We start from the raw sequence: 19,620 nt of genomic DNA on the forward strand, positions 1-19,620 counted from the left end.
ACCCCAGTGAGAATAAGGGTATGGAATATGGAGGGCTGGCTATTACTACATTTTCACGATTGCCCCTGTTTCATTCTATATTTAACGGAGAAGTCAAGGAAAATAGTGACAACCAAATATTTTATGTCGAATGAATTTGGTGGAGTAAAACATGTATTGTAAAGGAAAAAAATGCAATTCCAATAGGTTTTCAGCCAAAATACTCAATTTGCTTTAGTGGACCACAAAGTGTGACAGGCTGGGTCTGGCCATTGATGCTGTCAAACCAATACAAATGTGAATTTTCCCTATTTTTTAACACCTTTGTTTTTGTGAGTGCAGACACAAAGTTATTTCATGCAGCTTAGACACTAACTTCACAAGCACTTAACAGGCTGGACAAGCACATTTTAATTGTTTACACGGCAAATGTGATCCAGTCAAAGCTGTATTGAAGTCGCTTTCTACAATTGTCAGCAAAACTGTTTAGTACAATTAATAAGTTACCAGTAAAAGTTGCATCAAAATGCAGGATAATCACAAAGGAAGAGTCTGGAAAATTTCAAATGGAAAATATCAAAAAAATACAAACCTGTGGTATAGCAAAGAGTGCAGTTATGAAATGCTCCCAGTTTCCGTGTAACCGTGATGGATGAGTCTCCGTTCTGTTATGACAGACCAGCCCACTCTTATACATTCTAAAGAGGAATGCTAATGACGCTTTTCCAGGAAATGTAAGCGCTTATTTACAGTGTTTAACCACTTCCGTAGTTGATGCCCTCTAGAAAAGTGCCACAAGGCAGCTAAACCCAAGTTGAACCTTGTCAGAGAGTGCTGACTCAATGTTTGGCATTCTACATCTTCCCTGACAAGTTGGTTCCCTTTAGGGGACAACAAAATCGTTTTTTTATGGTTATTAAAAACACTAGAAAAGTGCATATGTAATGTTTGGTGACAATTCCTGAGGCTTACAGTGCAAAAAATAATAATTATAATACACAGACCAGACAAATGGAGGTTCTACCGGTTGACAGGCTGGTTTTTCCTTGAGATGACCACAATCTAGAACGCCGCCATCCCTGCCCATGTTGGCGCGTCAGTTTTGGGGCGTGGAGTACAAAGTGTGATGCTGGTGACTTCGGTCTGGGGGGTTGTTGGCAAAAAGGAGAGGAGCAGTCTCCGATCCATACCAGCTGGCAAAAAGAAAGGACATTCAAGAATCAAATGAACATCTTAAGTGGCACCATTATGAGCGCAGTCAGTCAGCCGAGCAACCTTGAGTGAGGCTGGTAGGTTGAAGCCCACGAAGGAGCTTCCTCCTCCTCGTTGCCTTGGGGGTCATCGAAAAAATAAGGCCGAGGTAGGGTCCTGTTGTTGACAGCCACGTTGCTGACCTGCCAACATCACAAAACAACATTGTGACGTTACAGAAAATGGATAGGGAAGCATAGAGAATACAGTGGCACCCTTGTGGTCATACATTTTCAAATTGAACAATCATTGAGTAAAATGAGACAACACGAGCAACGGAAAAAACATTACTTTTTTTTTTTTTAATACGCAACTCAATGGAAATAGCATCGAGAGAGTCACCCCTCATCTGTTTTTGCATTCGGATTCACAGTGGCTGCTTCAGGTGTGTGCAAATGGGCCACCACAAACGAACATGTTTCACCAGTACTGTAAGCGACTCAGCTAACTGTGAGAAAAGTTGTTTTTAATCGCTTCAGGATAAATATATGCCCGTGACTATTACAGTATAATCTTGCTGGACCATTTGTACTCGTACGTCTGTGCCTCAAGCATTAAACACTGCCGCGTAGGTACTATTCATGAGCCTATCTATGGCATTTGCCATTATGTGTTAGCATTAAGCTTGTGGATTTTATGGCAAAGTTAAGTGGTTGCTTAACGTACATGTGTAATTCGCTTGTTTTACGTTTAGTTTGGCAGTAAAATTCTAATTTGAGTGGCATTACACTGTTTGAGGCCCCTTTTGAATTGTTTGGAAAAAAAAAAGCGAGCCGAATGACAGTTCGCAACACTCCTATCTCAAGGCACCACTGTATATCCAATAGAAAATTGTCTCTCCGCAAGATTGCAGTTAAATGAATTCGTCAGTAATACTTTAACGACCTCCTGAGAGGGCCGGCGAACTCTGAAGATGAGGATGAGCAAACTGCTTGGGAGCAGCTCCCAGATGAAGAGGATGACGCCAAAGGCCAGGTAGCCCCTGTCGCCGAGTTCTTGATGCAGGTCAGCCTGTAAACAGAATACAAGGCGGCTTTGTGGAATTTGTCATGCAGAAAGCCTGTGAACAAGCCATGAAGAAGCAAAACTCTTGGCAGTGTAGAAAAATGCAAAATTGAGTCAAAGCACTGCACGAGCACCTGGTCAGAGACGTTGTACCAGTCAAAGTCAAAAGACTCGACGTGGTGGTGCTGAGACAGAACCAGGACGCTCAGGTTGTAGCAAGCTCGGCTGGCAAACAGCAAAATGATTGTGGCGCCGAGTGCTGCTGTGCGACACACTGTGGTGCCCTGTAATGTGTAAAAAAAATAATAATAAATAAACATTTTCCCTTGGTGACAAGGACTGTGTTAAAAGGTCACATATCGGCACTATATAAATAAAAATTCCTGACGTATCTCAAGGGTTTGATCCCATGTTCCTCATCATATATACCACCTTGCTGGTCAAGTAAGGGCCTGTGGAGCGTGAGTGTCGCGTCAGAAGCAGCAGCAGGACAGCAAGCAACACTGCATCCAGGATGAACAGCAAGTCGTTGACGAGCACCCGGACCAGGACCAGATTCCAAGTCCGTTGGCCTGACCCCGTGCCTTCACCGCGGCCTGCAAGTGCGGCGCAGCTCACATTGACGCAAAAGAAGATGGCGTTCAGTGCCCCATACATGCAGCGAGCTTTACACCTAAAACAAAATGGGAGTCAGTACATGTATTTTATATGACAGAGCAATGATTCAAATGGAAAATATGGAAAACATTTACTAGCTTGGACTCTGGTGATTTATCAACTTCATCCAATAATTCCAGTTCACTCGTCAGGATGATTTTTTTGTTGTTGCAAAATCACTTTTTTTTTTATATTACATCGCGTTTAAAAAATATTTTATGCACCTCCTGTGGTTCAAAGCGCATGTCATGTTCACTCAACGAAAGGGGGTGATATGCTTCATCTGGAGAAAATATCTACTCACAGTCGTTTTTCTACATCTGAGCTGTAAGACTCCCTGGCTTTTAGTAGAACCTGTGGAACAGGAGAAACCAGACACCATCAAGTTTGTAAAATTGTGGCAAAAAGACTTAACCTGTCATCAATCTTCAAGAATGAAATCCCCTTGGTCTCACCTGAGTGAAATACAAGTTGATAAGGCTCAGAGTGAAGAACTGCAGGCAGACAGGGAAGCAGTAGAGCAGCCAGTAGATCGCCACGGGGAGGTGGTTGGCGTCCAGCGCGTTTCGAAAGTAAAACGAAAACAAGGTGGCGCGCAGTGCAGCCCAGAGCAAGCAAAGGAAAAGAAAGACGCTCTGATAGCTCCATCGTTTGTGTCTGTAGAAGTAGAGAAGCCAGAGTTGGGCGTACACCACCAGGAAGAGACCGCCGTACAGCACCGTGTACAGGATGGTAAAGCCGAGTTGGACCGAAGGGGCCAGAGCGGGATGTAGGGGCAGCGGCACGGGCAGGGTGGAGGAGTAGGGAGGAGGGGAGGCTGTGACGGGCGCTTCCATGGCAGTCCTGACACTTTCAGAGGTCCATGTTGACGACGTCACGCTCTCAACTGGCATTTAATGTGGGACACCTGACAGCAGACACAGGAGCTCACTAAGCCAGACAGTCCACAGTGGAAGCCACAGGGAAAAAAACTGCATGAAATGAGCAAAAATGAAATGGCAGTAAAAATAATAATACATCTTTACTTTTACTTTTACTACCCCCCACCCCGCACTCCCCGAGGCGGTCTACTAGGCTGAAAGAATTACACTAGTGGCCTGTAATTTTATTTTAGATCTTTCAGAAAAACGTTTTCTCTTTTACATCACACCTGGACTGCAGTTTAGGGCAGACGAATGAGTTTGGACATTTAAATTATTTCCTTCTACAAGTTAATGAAAACGTTAGCTTGTAAGTAAACCGTTATCACTAAGCTGGTTAACATTTGAGATTCTGTCGATATATTATTAATCACTATTCTGGGGCGGCACGAGAACATTGTGATATGATAACCTTGAACTAAGAGACAATATTAACAGCTGTGTCAACAAGGTCGGATCTTTGTGTCAACAATACTATGCTAACTTTCAAGAGCTACATTAACTGTTATTGACACGGCCTTTTTAACGCAACCACGCAAGGATTATCAATTACAAAATTCGCCACCATACCGTATTGTTGACCATACCGTATAAAATAATCACTGGAGTCTAACAAATTTCGACCCTTTTCACGGAAAACTCCGGGATCTTCAGCGGACGACGTTCACGTCGTTACTTCCGTGTAACGTCAGGTACGTCACATGTGGATAGGCGTGGCCTCAAGTTTTGATTCCAACCACCAATCACTGATGGCAAAAAAATCGCGCTTCCTTTTGGTTGTTGTTCACTCGCCCGATGACAGAAGGTGCAGGCTATACTGTATTTGTTTTTGTTTGTTTGTTTTTTTAGGGCGCGCAAACTAGCGGCGCATATCGGTCCAATGAACACTTTGGTTCGGTTCGAAAGTGCAGTAGACTCCACTCTTGTTCACACACCGTACCGTCGTTATCTTCCAGGTGGCCGGAAAAAAAGAGTTCAACAATGCCGATGGTTTTGCGATCCCGAAAATCAATCCACCGCAGTGATGGAGATGAGGAGGGTCAAACAGCAGAAACAATCGCAACGGCGAAGAGGCAATTCTCCCGCCTGCGGGAGAGACCCACGTACGTGGTGCGTAATATTACTCAACCTTTCCGCCTCCTTTTCCTCCTCAGGCGAGCGAAGACAACTTCACGGCGAGCCACGTAGTTCCTCGCGAGCAGCGACAATAGCAGCATCGCTAGCCGACTAAGCCAGAAAAGAATTGTAGGAAAGGAAGTCAAGAAGAAGAAGCAGTAGCAGCGTGCTGGAAAATAACCAAGCGCGTCACATAGCCAGACTCTGGACGTGTAGCTAGTCGTCACAAACTTTGGTGACTGTGAAGCATTGTGTGTTCGCACTCGCAAGCTTCTGCGTCATGGTAAATCGTTTCATTCTGAGCACGTTTTTTTACATAGCCCTGATGACTCATCGTTTGTAGCTTAACCTACGCCGCATTATTTTTTTTAGAGGCGGTTGGCTTCACTAACTCGTGTTTTTTGCTCCAGGAGTTCGAGGACTCGGATTCTGACACTGGGCACAGGGAGGTGATGGAGAGAGTGCAGACTGATGATGAAGAATACGCGGAGGAGACCGATGACGCGGTATCGGTAACTCAATGAATGTTCTATCATCTTTGTGTCTTGTGCCTTGTGAAAAAGTCTTCATACCCCTTGAATGTTTTTTTTTTCCACGCTTTTTGGCCTTACAGTCACAAACTTTGATGGGCTTTCTAGGAACACATAGTTAGAGTTGGAACGAAGATGATATACATCCACTTTTCACATTTTTAAGCAAATAGACATTTGAAAAATGCTATGTGTGTTTGTGTGTGTGTGCGTGTAGTCCATTCTTGCCCTCAGAAGTTAGCTATTTAATAAAAAGTCCACCTTACTAGGTACATAACAACAAAAGTAAAATGTTTTTTTCAGCCAGACTAACGTCACCAGAAATGTCTGGAAGAACCCCGTGTTTAAATGTTGTCAATATGTTAAGAATTAAGGATGTTATGAAATTTTAAAGGTTTCAAAAATGTCTTGTTTCTAATTCTAAACCATGGAATGGCCTGTAATCATTTTTTGAGAAAAAAAATGAAGCTCAGATCTTTAGACCTCAGTTTTTTTTCAATGTGGGTGGAATTGTAAAGATGGTACACCGCAACAAAGTGATTTCACAAACCGAGTAATTATGGTTATTAAATAATCTTATTCTTTTATAGCTAATTAGGCGCAATTAAGTTGACACCATTGCTGGCAACAGACGGCTGACTTATCCCGGTGAGCGGCTCTCCTGTGTCTCCCCACATTCAAATTTTAAGAGACACAAAATTTGGCAATGTGTCATGTTCTTCGGCAACCTACAAATTGAAGGTAACTTCATCTGCATGTCCCCTAAAATGCTCAAAATATTTGTGATAGATCGATATAAATATGGCAGCAAGCTTTAAATTCTTTTGGGGCGGTCAATGATGAGTTATCCCGCCGTGTGACTGATAAACATTGATATACTACATGAAAATTGAAAACGAGGCGACAGGAGATTCCACTGTACGTCATATCTGAAAATAGATGCCGAAAACACATTTTGAACAAGCCACAACAAATTTTTCTGAGTGCAAAAGAGATGCGTTTATTTTACAATAAACTTTTATTCAATCAATCAATTCAATTTTCCAGACTTTTATTTGTAAAAACCTTTGGAAAGTACGTATCGGTTCTGTTCCACGATTTGCTACTTTGTATTGGTCGATCCCATGAAGTCTCTAAAAGCACACTTAAGATTGAGGTTCTAAGGTGGCACACTGACAAAGTTCACGGGGTATAAATATTTTTTCAAGGCACTCACATCCATCCGTCTATCCGCCTATCTTTTTGTCTATCTAGTTATGTAATGTAGCAGACGTGTGCACATTTTCAGCATGACCTCTCTGATCCACTGGTGAAAGGACACTTTGATCCTCTCCTCTTTCATCTTATAACTGCTTCAAACAACAAAGTGTATGCAGGAAAAGTGATTGAGATTGCACGAGTGTCTGTGTCTTATGTGTTGTGTTGTTTTGACTTCAAGATGGCGCCGCGAGAGTGGCTGCCTTTCCAGCAGCTCCTATATTTTGTTCTTCTACTTCTTCCTTTCATAACTTTGCTGCTGTGATTCGGGAATTTCTCCATTGCGAGACTCAAAGGATTTCATATCTTATCTACCAATTTGTCTATCCTTAGCTACAGTATTTCGCTAACTGGCTATCAGAGTGTCGAGCTGTCTAGCTAATATTGCTTCTTGTTTATCTTCCAGTCTACCTATTTTTCCATCCAGCCATCCATTTATCTATAATTGAGAAGCGTTAAATAATTGAAGACAAGTGGGACTTGGGTTAGGTCATCATGTTAGCTGGTTGAGCCCAAGGTTTCAACATCAAATACATACTCTGCAACCAACTGTTAGAATAGATTGGATATATATATATATATATACATATATGTATATATATTTTATTATTGCATTGCCATAAACATAGACATTTATCACAATTCCAACAGTAAAAGGAATAACACCGACACTGTTTTATTTATGTAAAGGCCATTTCTATACTCTTGTATTTCATTAGTTGTGTTTAATATTTTGGCTACAAGGTTTATAGTACGGTACAGGGTGTTCGAAAAGGCAGAATGGTGGAACAACCTGAAGTCGATATGGGTAAAGCTTTATCGCTGAATATATTTTGTCCGCTGAATCAAGTTTTTGGTGATGATGAGCTACGGTGCAGCGATCTGAAAAGGCTGGTTTTGTATTGGCTTTGTACAAACACCCGTTGTAGAGGTTTGGGGTTTTCAGCAGCAGCGGTGATGGAAGCAGGCTTGCATTGCATGATTCGTCAAGGACAGAGCCCTATCCAGAATGGATAGTCCAAATTGGACTAGGCGTTGGAGCATTGCAACAGCCATAAGACTTGCAAACTGGTGCTTTATGACAGTCGAGGACAGGAAAATTTCTTGCTGCAAGGATATTTTGCAACTGTGAAAATGTCAGTTGGGCAGCCGTTGACAAAGGAATGATGCGCTTACGAAAACTGGATGCTGTTGCCCTCTCCCCTGTTCAAATGCTACCTGAAATGAAATATTTTTTTTTAAAAATGATGCAATGAGTTTGGACACACCCGATGTACCTCAAGAAATGATTGCAGATAAATGGGTGGCGGCTGTCTTCGTGTTACAGTAATCCCTTGTTTATCGCGGTTAATGGGGACCAAAATCACCCGCGATAAACGAAAATCCGTGAAGTAGCGACCAATAAACATATACAGGTAAAAGAATATATATATTTTTTTAAGTCCGCAAAATGTCCGCAAACGGCCCGCAAGAAGCTGCAAAACAACAGCGAATCACAAATCACATAGAGCATGGGTGCCCAAACCTTTCGAAGATCTACTTTCGAAGATCTACTTTTCGATCAACTAACCTCCCGGGATCTACCCTTACCGGCACGCACGCACGCGCACACGCACGCGCACACACACACACACACACACACGCCATGATGAGAAACAGCCTGAAACTGAGGCATGCGACGCACTTTTGCAGCCTGTTAACTCTCGTAGCTCACGCGTACCGTTTTAAAGTGCTTCCCTGGACCCTCCTAGATTCCAATTCTTTTTCCGTGTCCTCGGTGAATTGTACACGAAGCAAACTCTGAATGAGAATCATGGCGATAAAAGATAGAGCGCAACAGCTCTGATCACAAGCTGCAATTGCAGACTGCTGAGCGCTAACAACTTCCGGTGACGTAATCACAAGCCACCGTAAATTCAAGATTTACCTGCTTTATTTTATTTTTTAAATATTTTTTGGTGAAAATGAGACTGATAAGATGATTAGGGTGCAGCGTACATGAACACAAAAAAATATGTTACTAACATGTACAAAGACACACAAATGGTTGTTTGTTTGTTTTCTCCTCGACACTCTTCGGATCTACTTCGGACCTGTCTTAGATCTACCGGTAGATCAGGATCGACGTAATGGGCACCCCTGACATAGAGCAACATATACAGTACTGTACTCCATTCATTCATTTTTCGAACCGCTTAATCCTCACTAGGGTCGCGGGGGGTGCTGGAGCCTATCCCAGCTGTCTTCGGGCAGTAGGCGGGGGACACCCTAAACCGGTTGCCAGCCAATTGCAGGGCACACAGAGACGAACAACCATGCACACTCACACCTAGGGACAATTTAGTGTGTTCAATCAGCCTGCCATGCATGTTTTTGGAACGTGGGAGGAAACCAGAGCACCCGGAGAAAACCCACGCAGGCCCGGGGAGAACATGCAAACTCCACACAGGGAGGCCGGAGCTGGAATTGAACCCGGTACCTCTGCACTGTGAAGTCGACGTGCTAACCGCTGGACTACCGGGCCGCCCGCTGTACTCCATGTATATACTAATTAATGTATTTATTTATTTTTATGAATATGTTTGAAAAAATCCGCAATGCACTGAAGCCGCGATAAACGAACCGCGAAATAGCGAGGGATTACTGTATATGCTGTTTCCAGGCATGAAATGTGAACATGAAAAGTTAGATGATGTGAACATCTTGTTTCCACCCACGTTCTAATCCGTTTTGTGTCCTCTTCAGCAAATGAAGCGGTGCAGCGTGGTGTTGGACCGTCTCAGTGATAATTCCGCGAGAAGAGAATCCGAGGAGCGAGACGACATGAGCCGCAAAAGCGCCTCCCGCATCCCGACGCTCCATAAGCGGCCCGCTGTTGTGAGCGCAGAGCTGCCTGTCTCCAAAAAGGAGCCGCCTGTCACTGTAGTTCAGCCTGCTGACAAACTTGCAAGTATTGATGCATCAAAGTCCAAATTAGCTGATATTCGCGAAAAAATACATCTCCAGTCATTAGTCCGCACCCCTAAAGTTGTCTTTGAGGCCCCCACTAGCCTGAGCAGCACAGAACCAACGGCTGCAGGGGCTGCCCCCAAAAGCTATGTGTTGTCGGAGGCTTTACAGCCCAGTCTGATGGTCAGCCCCAGGCCCGCCCTCAGAGCAGGGGAGAGTCTCTTACCAGGGGAAAACAATATCCAATACACCGAGATTGATTGCTCCACAAGCCACCTTCCGTGTGTGGACCCCCTCACCCATGATGCACCTGGGGAAGAAACTCCACAAAGTCCTTTTATTGCAGCAAAGATGAATATTCCTCTTGGAATAGCCAAAGAGCTCACTTGCAAACCCCCCGTTAGCCAAACGGAGGCTATTGTGGATGAAAAACCACCATGGGAAAGCCGAGGTCCAAATGCAACTGAGTCAAAGGACTTAAGATCTTCAGACATAGATAGCGAGGATGATCAGGCATTGGATGATTCCGGCAGTGCGAAGGATCTCCATGAGTCGGAAGCGAGCGAAATGGACAGCGAGGATGTCGCAAAGGAAGAGGCTGCAATTGATGACGAATCAGCCTGTCCTGTGGTAGCGGAGCGGCCCTCCAAAGCTCCATTATCGAAGTCGACCCAAGTGAGTTTCATGCTTTCTAGGCACTGCGGAGCCACTCCCTCAACGGTGTCACTGCTGAGCTCGTCCAATCTTATTTGCTCGTCACCGCGTCCCTTCCAGGGTTGATCAAAATAATCGAACTGCCGCCACCAACACCCCGTTGCGTATTGCGATTTTCAATTATTTGCTTCCCGTGTATTATTATTTTTTTTTTAACAAATAAGAAATTGATTACAATAAACACATTTATATACATCTGGTTTTCCTGATTAGGATTACGCTCAAATAAAGGCAAATGGCCCTTGGATTAATATTCACTTACAGTTGTTACAGGGATGGCAATTTTCCGCGGATACGCGGAAATCCGCCGTTTTATTTCTTAAATTGATCATTTTTGTGAATCGTCTAAATCCGTTGAGAAAATTTTAGGGGGGGTCAGGTACCTTATCGTCGAGTTTTCACGAGCTCTCCCGATCAGTCTTTTCATCTTCCGATTGTAAACAGCCCTGCGATTGGACGTGTATGATGTCTTACTTGTTGTGATTGGTCGCCACGTGCAGGCCACGCCCCCTTTCCGCTTTTTTCATCCCTAGCCATTGCCATCCCTGTTGTTAACACTTGGACGTGCGGTCTTTGGAGCGGTCTCTACGACAACGTCACAAAATTCTACCAAACAAGTGTGTCGTATGGATATGTCAGGAAATCATAAATGGTTACAACAACAATGCAAACAAATCTTTGGCATTACCATTTCATCCAACCACCCATTTTCTAATCCGTTTAACATCACGAGGGTGGCGGGTGTGCTGGAGGCTGTCCCAGCTGTCTTCGGATAGTAGACAGGACCCTAAATTGGTTACCAGCCAATCGCTGGCCCACATCGTCCAACAACCAGCCACGTTCACACTCACACCTAGGGTGGGGTGTTAGAGTGTTCAATTCGCCTACCATGCATGTTCGTGGAATGTGGGAGGAAACCGGAGTACCCGGAAAAAACCCATGTAGGCACAGGGAGAACATGCAAACTCCACACAGGGAGGCCGGGATCGAACCCACCACCTCTGCACTGTGAGGTCAACGCGCTAACCACTCGACACCGGGCTGCCCAAACATTTCATGTGTCATAAAATATTGATATGTAAACATGTGGACTGCACCCCCTGTAGTGCAAAGGACATGCACGAGCATTGAACTTCTGAATTCTACTACATCGTACGGACAATTTAAATTCAATTAATTGTTGAACCATAGTCCCTTCCTCACTACCTTCCGAGTTCACATAATATGGAGAGAACCAGATTCCTGTGAAAAGATTTTTGTAGTCAATATAAATATTAGATTTAAAAAAATTGCCTGATACTGATTCCGATATTTGACAGACTAAAATTCCAATACCCAATTAATCGCCTAAAAAAAAAGTACATATATTATAAATAATATAATGAATAAACGGAGACTTTTTTTTTGACAATGAAAATATGAATTACAGGCAGAACATTTGGCCATTTTTCAATACTTTGGGGACACGCAATTAGCTACAGGAGTTTGCCCACACCCTGCACAAATACGTTTGGAACACTAACACATTCCGAAGATGTTTGTCAGTCTTGTCGCTAAGATCTTGTTCATTTTCACTCACTGTTCCCTTCAGGTTTAAAAAAAAAAAAATGCCCATCTCTTTGCAGAGATCCCGATGCAGTGGCTTCGGCCTGTTCTTCTTGCTCCCGGCCACTCTGCTGCTTCTTGGTATGCACGCGTGGCGCTTTGGCCTTCCCATGTCGGTCAGCCAGCTCGCTGCTCATCTTGAGCTGCACTGGCCGGAGGGCATTAGCCCCATCACAGAGCAGTGTAGCAGAGATTGCAGGTGAGCAATTGCTAGTGCCGTATTTCCGATCACGTTGCTTATTTACAACAGAAATTAAACGTGGGGGGGAAAAAAAAGCAATTCCCATGTTGGATGGCCCGTCAATGTGCTTCACATCACGTAATTAAAAACACAACATTTAAAAGCATTTACAACCAAAAGAGCCGTACTGGGTTTATTTGCCGTTTGCATTTCAAATGAGTTTTACATGTTCAGAGTTCATCTGGTGGAGAGCATCCCTGTGGGTTTGTACCCATCCAGCCCATCGCCGCAGCAGAGCACGACGGCCAGCTGGCTGAGGCTGCTGGACAAGGCCAACGGCTCGGTCGGCATCGCCGGGTACTACGTGTCACTGAGGAGCAACGATCCCGAGTTTGCCGAATTGCTCGACACTCAGGTAAGAAGAGCGGCACGGGGCCTCGTGTGACAGTCGTCCGCGCCCTCTGATGTCACGTCATATATTTACAGGGCAGGCAGGTCTTTGAGCGACTCAAGCAACTCCCTTCTAAACATGTGAACCTCAATATAGCCGTGAACGGCCCTCAGACGTTGACTTGGGACACGAGTGAATTGGCTGCGGCGGGTATATCAAGGCCTCGCCGTTTGAAACGTTCGCATGACCTCGCGCTGACAATTGCAACTTTTGTTTTTTGGTCAGGTGCCAAGATCAGGGAGGTTGATCTCAAGTCTTTATCTGGAGGTATCTTGCACACGAAGATGATGGTGATTGATCAGAAGCACTTGTACTTGGGTAGCGCCAACATGGACTGGTGCTCTTTGAATCAGGTAAAAGGGAGAAGAGGAGCTTTTTTTGTGTGTATTTTTTGAACACTTTGTGCTTCCCAGGTGAAGGAGGTGGGCGTCGCCGTGGAGGATTGCGGCTGCCTGGCTCAGGATGCAGCTCGCATCTTTGAGGTTTACTGGAGCCTCAATGGATCTCTGCCGCCGTATTGGCCAGCTCGCTTCACGGCCCTGTCCAGCTCCGAGCATCCTCTGCAGGTCAACTTGAATGGAGTCCCGGCGCGAGTCTACTTGTCCGTGAGTTCAACCGTCACTTTTGAAATACGTCACTTTTTGAAGAAGTCAGTTGAAATTTCTCAATCTCTCACTTCCTTGGCTTGTCTCTTCTCCAGAGTGCTCCGCCGCAGATCTCAGCGCGCGGACGCTCAGGCGATCTCTCCGCCATCTTGTCCGTCATCGAAGATGCTCGGGAATTCCTTTACGTATCTGTCACAAACTACCTTCCGCTGTCTGAGTTCACCGAGCCACTCAGGTTACCGACTCCTTATTTGTCTGTCTCAATCGTAATAAGCCTGGCAATATGTATTATATCGAATTAGCTGTTTGTTTGGACAACTCAAATTTAGTGTTATTACCACATGCCACATTATATTGTTTCATTGGACAACAAAGGAGAAATGACACTTTGCTACAAAGAGAAGTCGTTCGTAAGGCCAGAAGGCAGGTTGTCGTTTGTTTAATTTTACATGAGAGAAAAATTGGCAGTCTCTCTGTCTCATGCTGTAATGTGTAAATATTATTTTTAGATCAACAAAAAAAAAAAAAAAATCTGCCGACATTCCAGATTTTTAAAGACCTAATATGGGCCGATTAAATCAGACGGCCGCATAATCGGGCCTTAGTAGTTAGTGTGCAATTTATATAACAGCAGACTGGTACAACTATCACAGAGTAAGTCGACACGTAACCATTCATGTCTGAACCGCTAGCAACAAGTGTGATTCGGCCTCTTAGTGAAAATGTCCAAAGTGAATATTTTGCATGGCTGCCATTATTGCCCAGCAGTGCTTTTACCCCTTAGTTCTATGGACAATAATGGCTGTGTGTTGACTTATTTGGAGTGAAAAATGAACTTTTTATTATCACAGTCAGCGTTTTATATACGAGCTGTATACTAATTACATTGTAACAAAGTCATCGGTGTTGTCCCATGACAAATATATTTTTAAAGGTTAGCCAGCGAGCTCCACCTCCATAATACAAGACAACACATGAGACACGGACAACCGTGCAATCTGAACCACTTTCCTGCATACACTTTGTTGTCTGAAGCAGTAATAATAATAATAATAATAATAGATTTTATTTATAAGCGCCTTTCAAGACACCCAAGGACACTTTACAATAACAAAAAACACAAAACAATACGGGTTGAGCAGCGGCAGCCAAAACGCGCCAGCGTTCACTCAACCCGAAAGTCAGAAAGAAACAAGGGAGGGAGAGGTGCAGAAAAAAAAACCCACGCTCGAACTACCCTCATTTGAGGATAATTTGAGTGAGGCAAAAAACTCCTGCACAAGCATATGACAGTTACAACAGGTCACAAGACATAAACAATGAAGACGTGTGTTCGGCGACGCTCCTGCCATTTCGGGTTTTTTTACTTTTCGCAATGCTTGTTACCTCCCTAACAGCGTCTCGGTTGGTTTATGATCGCCGATCGTTGTTATTGATTCAACAACACGTCGGAGATTCGGCCGCGTTTTGGCAAGACGGTGGTGAAAAGACGCTACCTCCGTTCTTGGCTAACCTGCCGGCTAATCTCTTCCGCGTTCGCTCGCCCCCTTCACAGAAGCGCCGCCGCCGTCGCCGCCGCCGTCGCCGCCGCCGCGGCAAACGTAGCGGTCAGCTCGTGAAGCTAAAACGGGATCTGAGACACACTTCGATCGCTCCGGTGTGGTGTGCCCTCGACCTCGTCGCCTCGTGCTTGCTAACAGTCGTTGGCTCTCCCATAGATGAAAGAAGAGCGAATCAAATCAAATCATGAGGGATAATTTGAGCCGTGCTTTGTCTGGTCCCTCACCCAGGACCTGTTTGCCATGGGTGACCCTGCCCGGGCATCAAGCCCTAGACAATTTAGCTCCTAGGATCAGTGGGACACACAAACCTCCCCACTACGGTTAAGGTGACGGAGTATTAGCATTGCTGAATAAAAAAAATTGCTTCCACAGCCCCCGACGTGGGACACGCCAAAGCAGAGGTGTCCAAACTCGGTCGTCAGGGGCCGAAGTCCTGCCTGTTTTCCGTCCCTCCCTGCTGAAACGCAGCTGGTTCAAAGGATCGGCTTTGAAGCAAGCTAATGATCCTGAGTGCGTTGCATCAGGGAGGGATGGTAAACAAGACAGGACAGCGGCCCTTGAGGACTGAGTTTGGACACCCCTGCACCAAAACAATGTAACGGTGTAAAAATGCTCCATGTTGAGACCGTGGTGGTGTCCAACCCTCAGGTTCTGGCCCGCCATCGACACTGCCCTGCGCGCTGCAGCCTGCACTCGAGGTCTGAAGATCCGTCTCCTGGTCAGCTGCTGGCAGGAGTCGCCTGCCGCCATGTTCACCTTCTTGCAGTCGCTGCTGGTTCTCAACAGGCCGCCGATGAAATGTGACATTGAAGTGGTGTGTAATCGAACCTCATGATTTGGCAAACGGGTGGAGATTTTGTCACATTGACAATTCCTGGAATTTGGCAAACCTCTGGCAGTACAAATCGGAACCTTTCCTTTTTTTTTTTTTCTTTGTTTCAACGCAGAAAATTTTCACAGTGCCTTCAACAGCAGAGCAGATGAAGCTCCCCTTTGCTCGAGTCAACCATGCCAAGTACATGATCACAGACAGAGTCTTCTATATCGGTCAGTCTGTCGTTCCTCCTCTTGACGCAGCCATTCCCGCAGATGACAGTAATTACGTTTCCCCCATGTGGAACAGGCACATCCGACTGGTCCGAGACCTACTTCACCCAGACCGCCGGAGTGAGTTTGGTGGTGAACCAGACCGACTCTGAGGTCAAACGAGGCCAGCGGACTCTGCAGAGCCAAGCAGAAGAGCTCTTCCTCCGAGACTGGGACTCCCATTACTCAAGCTCGCTGTTGGCCGCCGACGTCAGAGTCTGCCCTCGCATACCACGCTGAATTATTGACGGGATTTTCTTTGCTGTCTCTGCATCTTCATTGCTTCCTTTTGCTATTTTGTGACGGCCGCGGGGAAACGTTTGTGTATAATTGCTATTCTTATGGTTGCTTTCAAAACCTATTTTTGTACAGTTTGTGTGCTCAGTTTTACCAATCTGAGCTGTACAGTTTTTTGGGGTTTTTTTTTTTGCCTGGAGCAATTTGTATATGTTCGGCACGTTATTTCCCATTAATTTCAAAATGCAACAACACATTGCATTTTTGACCTTTTTTCTCAAACTGGAGCATTGTGAAAGTGTGTTTACCTCCACAGAATCCACATTGGACCGATTGAGCTACCGCTAATTGGTCAGTTCTTGTGGCAAAACTTCCAGTATGCCTGGGTTTGATTGAGTGGGCGTTTTGATTTGTCTTTGCTTCGATGTTTCCAAGCACTAGGTCAGTAGATAAACGTGGTTTTCAATAAACTATTGATCCTCTGTATCACTTGATAATTGAAGGAAAGTCTCGAAACCAAATGTGACCATGTCATCATAGTTGCCATATTGCATTTGAACGCTTATGATAGAATATATCTCATGTGTGCAAAAATAAGGAACCTGGATGTATAAACATGTTACTGGAGTTGTCACTGAATAAAGTACATGTTTATTGCACTTAAAAACATTGAACTGTACTTGGAGCAAATCTAACACACACTCTGTTACATCATTCACTTACGTACTCCCAGCATGTAACAAAAGTTTCTCAAGTGACAACTGGCTCCTCACTGATGCATGTCACTGGTCGGGTCTTCTCCATGCATCACTGCAAAAGAACCGGCCTAAATAAAGAATTGGACTGTTTGTCGCTCTCTTGTCCAGACAAGACCTCTTATTCCATGGCAAGCTGAACACTGTCTGTCTGGCCTTGATGCTGTTGCTGATCATATTTGCGAGCTGGAACACAGAAAAGGGGACTTCAGGACACCACGAAGGATTCCTCGCCAGTGCAGTGCAAAATTATCCAATTTCACTCATGGGTCAGAATTGCTTGAGACAAAAATATTTGGGCTCAACATGGTACATGGAAGCACGGACAAGTCAAACACAGAAGTTGGGACATTTTTGTTAAGTGATTTACCGGGAGATAATTTCTCAAGCGCACAATAAAGGTTGGGAACCATTGAATTCAACCGAAGAGCAAAACTGATACCAACCTAGAGAATACATCTCCAACTGTTGTCTCAGACGGACTTTCTGCAGGCTGTCATAGAAGTTGGGCTCTGGGCTGCTCCCAACGCTGGGAGGCAGGGTGAAGATGCGCATGATCTTCCGCTTATTCCTACATTAACAAACCAAGAGTTGTCATCACTGAAAGTCAATGGTGACGTTTATTTTTTTTTTTCGGGGGGGGGGGGGGGGGGTTCCAGGAAACAACATGCCTACAACCAGTATGCTGCACAGATTATTTTCATGTACAACTGATTAACTCTTAATTTTCACATATCTTTACTATTGGTCAGTCCACAAGTACGGGTGTTATTTTTAAAAAATTGCTGACTTATCTCAATTGTTAAAAATGACTTGCGCTCTTTGATGATGCAATGGTTACGGTTGAACAAACATGCTGTTTTGGGGCTTTCCTGAAAAGGAATAAACTGTCGGTATGTGGGTTGCTCATGATACCAGCAATATGTGTTTTTAGGAACGTCAGTGTCCCGAAGATTGTGTCAAACACAGTAGTACATGTTATTGCGAATAAATTATCTAAGTGAAAAAAATGGTACAGTTGATGGTTGGGGAGGGTCTAAAACACTTAACGTGAGGGGAATAAATCTTAATGTTGCCTAATGTCAGAAAACCAAAATGTCTGTCGGCCTCTCTACTTATGTCCACTTCAACTTCTGAAAAGGTCAGAACGATCGCCTCAATATTTTGGATTCTCTGGACATGAAGATTTTTCTCCTCCCTCGACGCTCACTATAGAGAATATCTTAACGTTGCTCAACGTCAGAAAGCTGTGATTAATCGTCACCAAAATTAATCAGGACATCTGTGCTTATGCCCACTTCAAACTCTCAAAATAGAACAATCCCCACAATATGTTGGGTTTGTGGATGATCATCTTATTCCTCATTAAGCTTCTGTAGTGAGTGATAACAGAGAGGAAAATTCTCAAGGTTCATAAAATCCAAAATATTGAGGCGATCATTCTGACATTTGCAAAAGTTGAAGTTGACATGTCCACATACATTTTGATGGCGCTTCATCAGTTTTGTGACATCAATGCGACATTGAGCCTTTTCTGTGGAGACGAAAATATATCTCGTCTGTCAAATCCAAAATGTTAGCTGTGGTCGTTCTTCTAATAGCTTCACAAGTTGAAGTGGGGATGAGCAGAGATGTGTACATGAATTTTGATGACACGTGATCACGGTTATTAGACAGCATTCATTCATTCATTCATTTGATTAAGCATTTTAGACTGTCTACATTAAGGTTGAGCTGGATGAATCATGGTACGTTATGGTTGATTACTTCTTTTACTTATAACTAATAGAAACTAAATACTGACGCAGGGGTCGACAGCATGGGCTCCGGAGCTGCATGCGTTCCTTTTATACTTATGTTGGGACTCTGCGGAGGTTGGGAAAATAAATTATACATGTCCAGCGCAAGTGTATGTTATTTGTCTCACAAATGTGTATCACATCTGTTATGCTCTTTGACTGTACACTAGTTGGCAATGTTGATATAAAAATACTTGTGAAATGAAAATGGAAGGAGAGGAAACTGCCATGTTATTTTTCCTCGCGACACCACAACTTCTTTTTTCAGACCTTGTGCAATTTCGGTGATCAGACTTCGCATCTTTATACACGTTTGAGCGCACCAGACGTGTTAGCAGGCAGATTTGGCAGGCGGCATACTAGCGACACCAAAACTGCACACTATCTGAAGAAAGTATTTTATTTGTGTTTGTTAGTTTGTTTAATTGTGGATGTAAATTGTAAGATTGTGATCTCAAAATATTTAAATAAAATTATGGATATATTGTTGAGATTTTTCGTCGCTCAAAATAATGCGTCACACTGTCCGACAGCCCGGCAAATAAATGAAATGGCTCCTTTGAGTGTAAAAGGTTGCCAAATGGTACCTTTAAAAAAATTGGAATGCCGCTTTGTACAGTATTAGGGTGACCACGTAACGATCGGAATGGTGAAGTAGAAACGGCGTGTGCTCACTTTCTGGCGTACATGAGCAGGCCGAAGCTGACCAGAATAACCAGCAGGTAAACGTTGGTGGCCTCGTTCCAGGCTTCATGAACAGAGTAGTCGATGGAAAGGCCGTGACCCCCCATGCAAAACACGGCGTAAGCGCTCAAACGATGAACTGTCTGAAAAGCTATGCGCTGGCAGTCGTGTACAGGAATATAAAACACTTGATACAATAAAGTAACCAGCTTGTATTGTGCTCAACGGCAAATTAGCTTCTCTCCGTTGTAAAGAATTACGTCACGTATTTGACACT

The 19,620-nt window shown here is 44.2% G+C and overlaps 3 protein-coding genes across 9 annotated transcripts; 1 reads left to right on the forward strand and 2 right to left on the reverse strand.

Annotated features, from left to right (window-relative positions):
- Positions 1 to 366: 366 nt before the first annotated feature.
- Positions 367 to 4,608, reverse strand: gpr137 (G protein-coupled receptor 137). Of its 3 annotated transcripts, none has more exons than XM_086105788.1 (8): positions 4,383 to 4,608; positions 3,348 to 3,799; positions 3,197 to 3,246; positions 2,668 to 2,908; positions 2,370 to 2,519; positions 2,116 to 2,241; positions 1,255 to 1,373; positions 367 to 1,172 (listed from the first exon to the last, which is right to left on the reverse strand). In XM_086105788.1, exons 2-8 carry the CDS (start codon positions 3,783 to 3,785, stop codon positions 1,076 to 1,078), a joined length of 1,221 nt encoding a protein of 406 aa, XP_085961914.1. In that variant the 5' UTR covers positions 3,786 to 3,799; positions 4,383 to 4,608; the 3' UTR covers positions 367 to 1,075. The 3 variants fall into 3 exon arrangements, with proteins under 3 accessions (XP_085961914.1, XP_085961916.1, XP_085961915.1); XM_086105790.1 differs by having other exon boundaries at positions 3,348 to 3,863; XM_086105789.1 differs by having other exon boundaries at positions 4,400 to 4,524.
- A 15-nt stretch (positions 4,609 to 4,623) lies between these two features.
- Positions 4,624 to 16,957, forward strand: pld7 (phospholipase D family, member 7). 4 transcript variants are annotated; one of them, XM_086105783.1, is made up of 12 exons: positions 4,624 to 4,922; positions 5,339 to 5,440; positions 9,461 to 10,339; positions 12,004 to 12,182; positions 12,399 to 12,579; positions 12,651 to 12,765; positions 12,841 to 12,968; positions 13,029 to 13,220; positions 13,316 to 13,455; positions 15,431 to 15,596; positions 15,730 to 15,829; positions 15,906 to 16,957. In XM_086105783.1, the coding sequence occupies exons 1-12, from the start codon at positions 4,794 to 4,796 to the stop codon at positions 16,106 to 16,108; spliced, it is 2,514 nt and encodes an 837-aa protein (XP_085961909.1). In that variant the 5' UTR covers positions 4,624 to 4,793; the 3' UTR covers positions 16,109 to 16,957. The 4 variants fall into 4 exon arrangements, with proteins under 4 accessions (XP_085961909.1, XP_085961910.1, XP_085961911.1 ...); XM_086105784.1 differs by having other exon boundaries at positions 5,339 to 5,434; XM_086105785.1 differs by lacking the exon at positions 4,624 to 4,922 and adding an exon at positions 4,961 to 5,211.
- Positions 16,734 to 19,617, reverse strand: smim19 (small integral membrane protein 19). Of its 2 annotated transcripts, none has more exons than XM_086105793.1 (3): positions 19,347 to 19,617; positions 17,307 to 17,431; positions 16,734 to 17,046 (listed from the first exon to the last, which is right to left on the reverse strand). In XM_086105793.1, exons 1-3 carry the CDS (start codon positions 19,448 to 19,450, stop codon positions 16,982 to 16,984), a joined length of 294 nt encoding a protein of 97 aa, XP_085961919.1. In that variant the 5' UTR covers positions 19,451 to 19,617; the 3' UTR covers positions 16,734 to 16,981. The 2 variants fall into 2 exon arrangements, with proteins under 2 accessions (XP_085961919.1, XP_085961918.1); XM_086105792.1 differs by having other exon boundaries at positions 19,335 to 19,612.
- Between the last annotated feature and the right edge of the window lie 3 nt (positions 19,618 to 19,620).

The sequence above is a fragment of the Hippocampus guttulatus genome, chromosome 2 (genome assembly GCF_054856545.1).
Source record: "Hippocampus guttulatus isolate MCC_2025c chromosome 2, RoL_Hgut_1.0, whole genome shotgun sequence".
NCBI classification, from domain to species: domain Eukaryota; kingdom Metazoa; phylum Chordata; class Actinopteri; order Syngnathiformes; family Syngnathidae; genus Hippocampus; species Hippocampus guttulatus.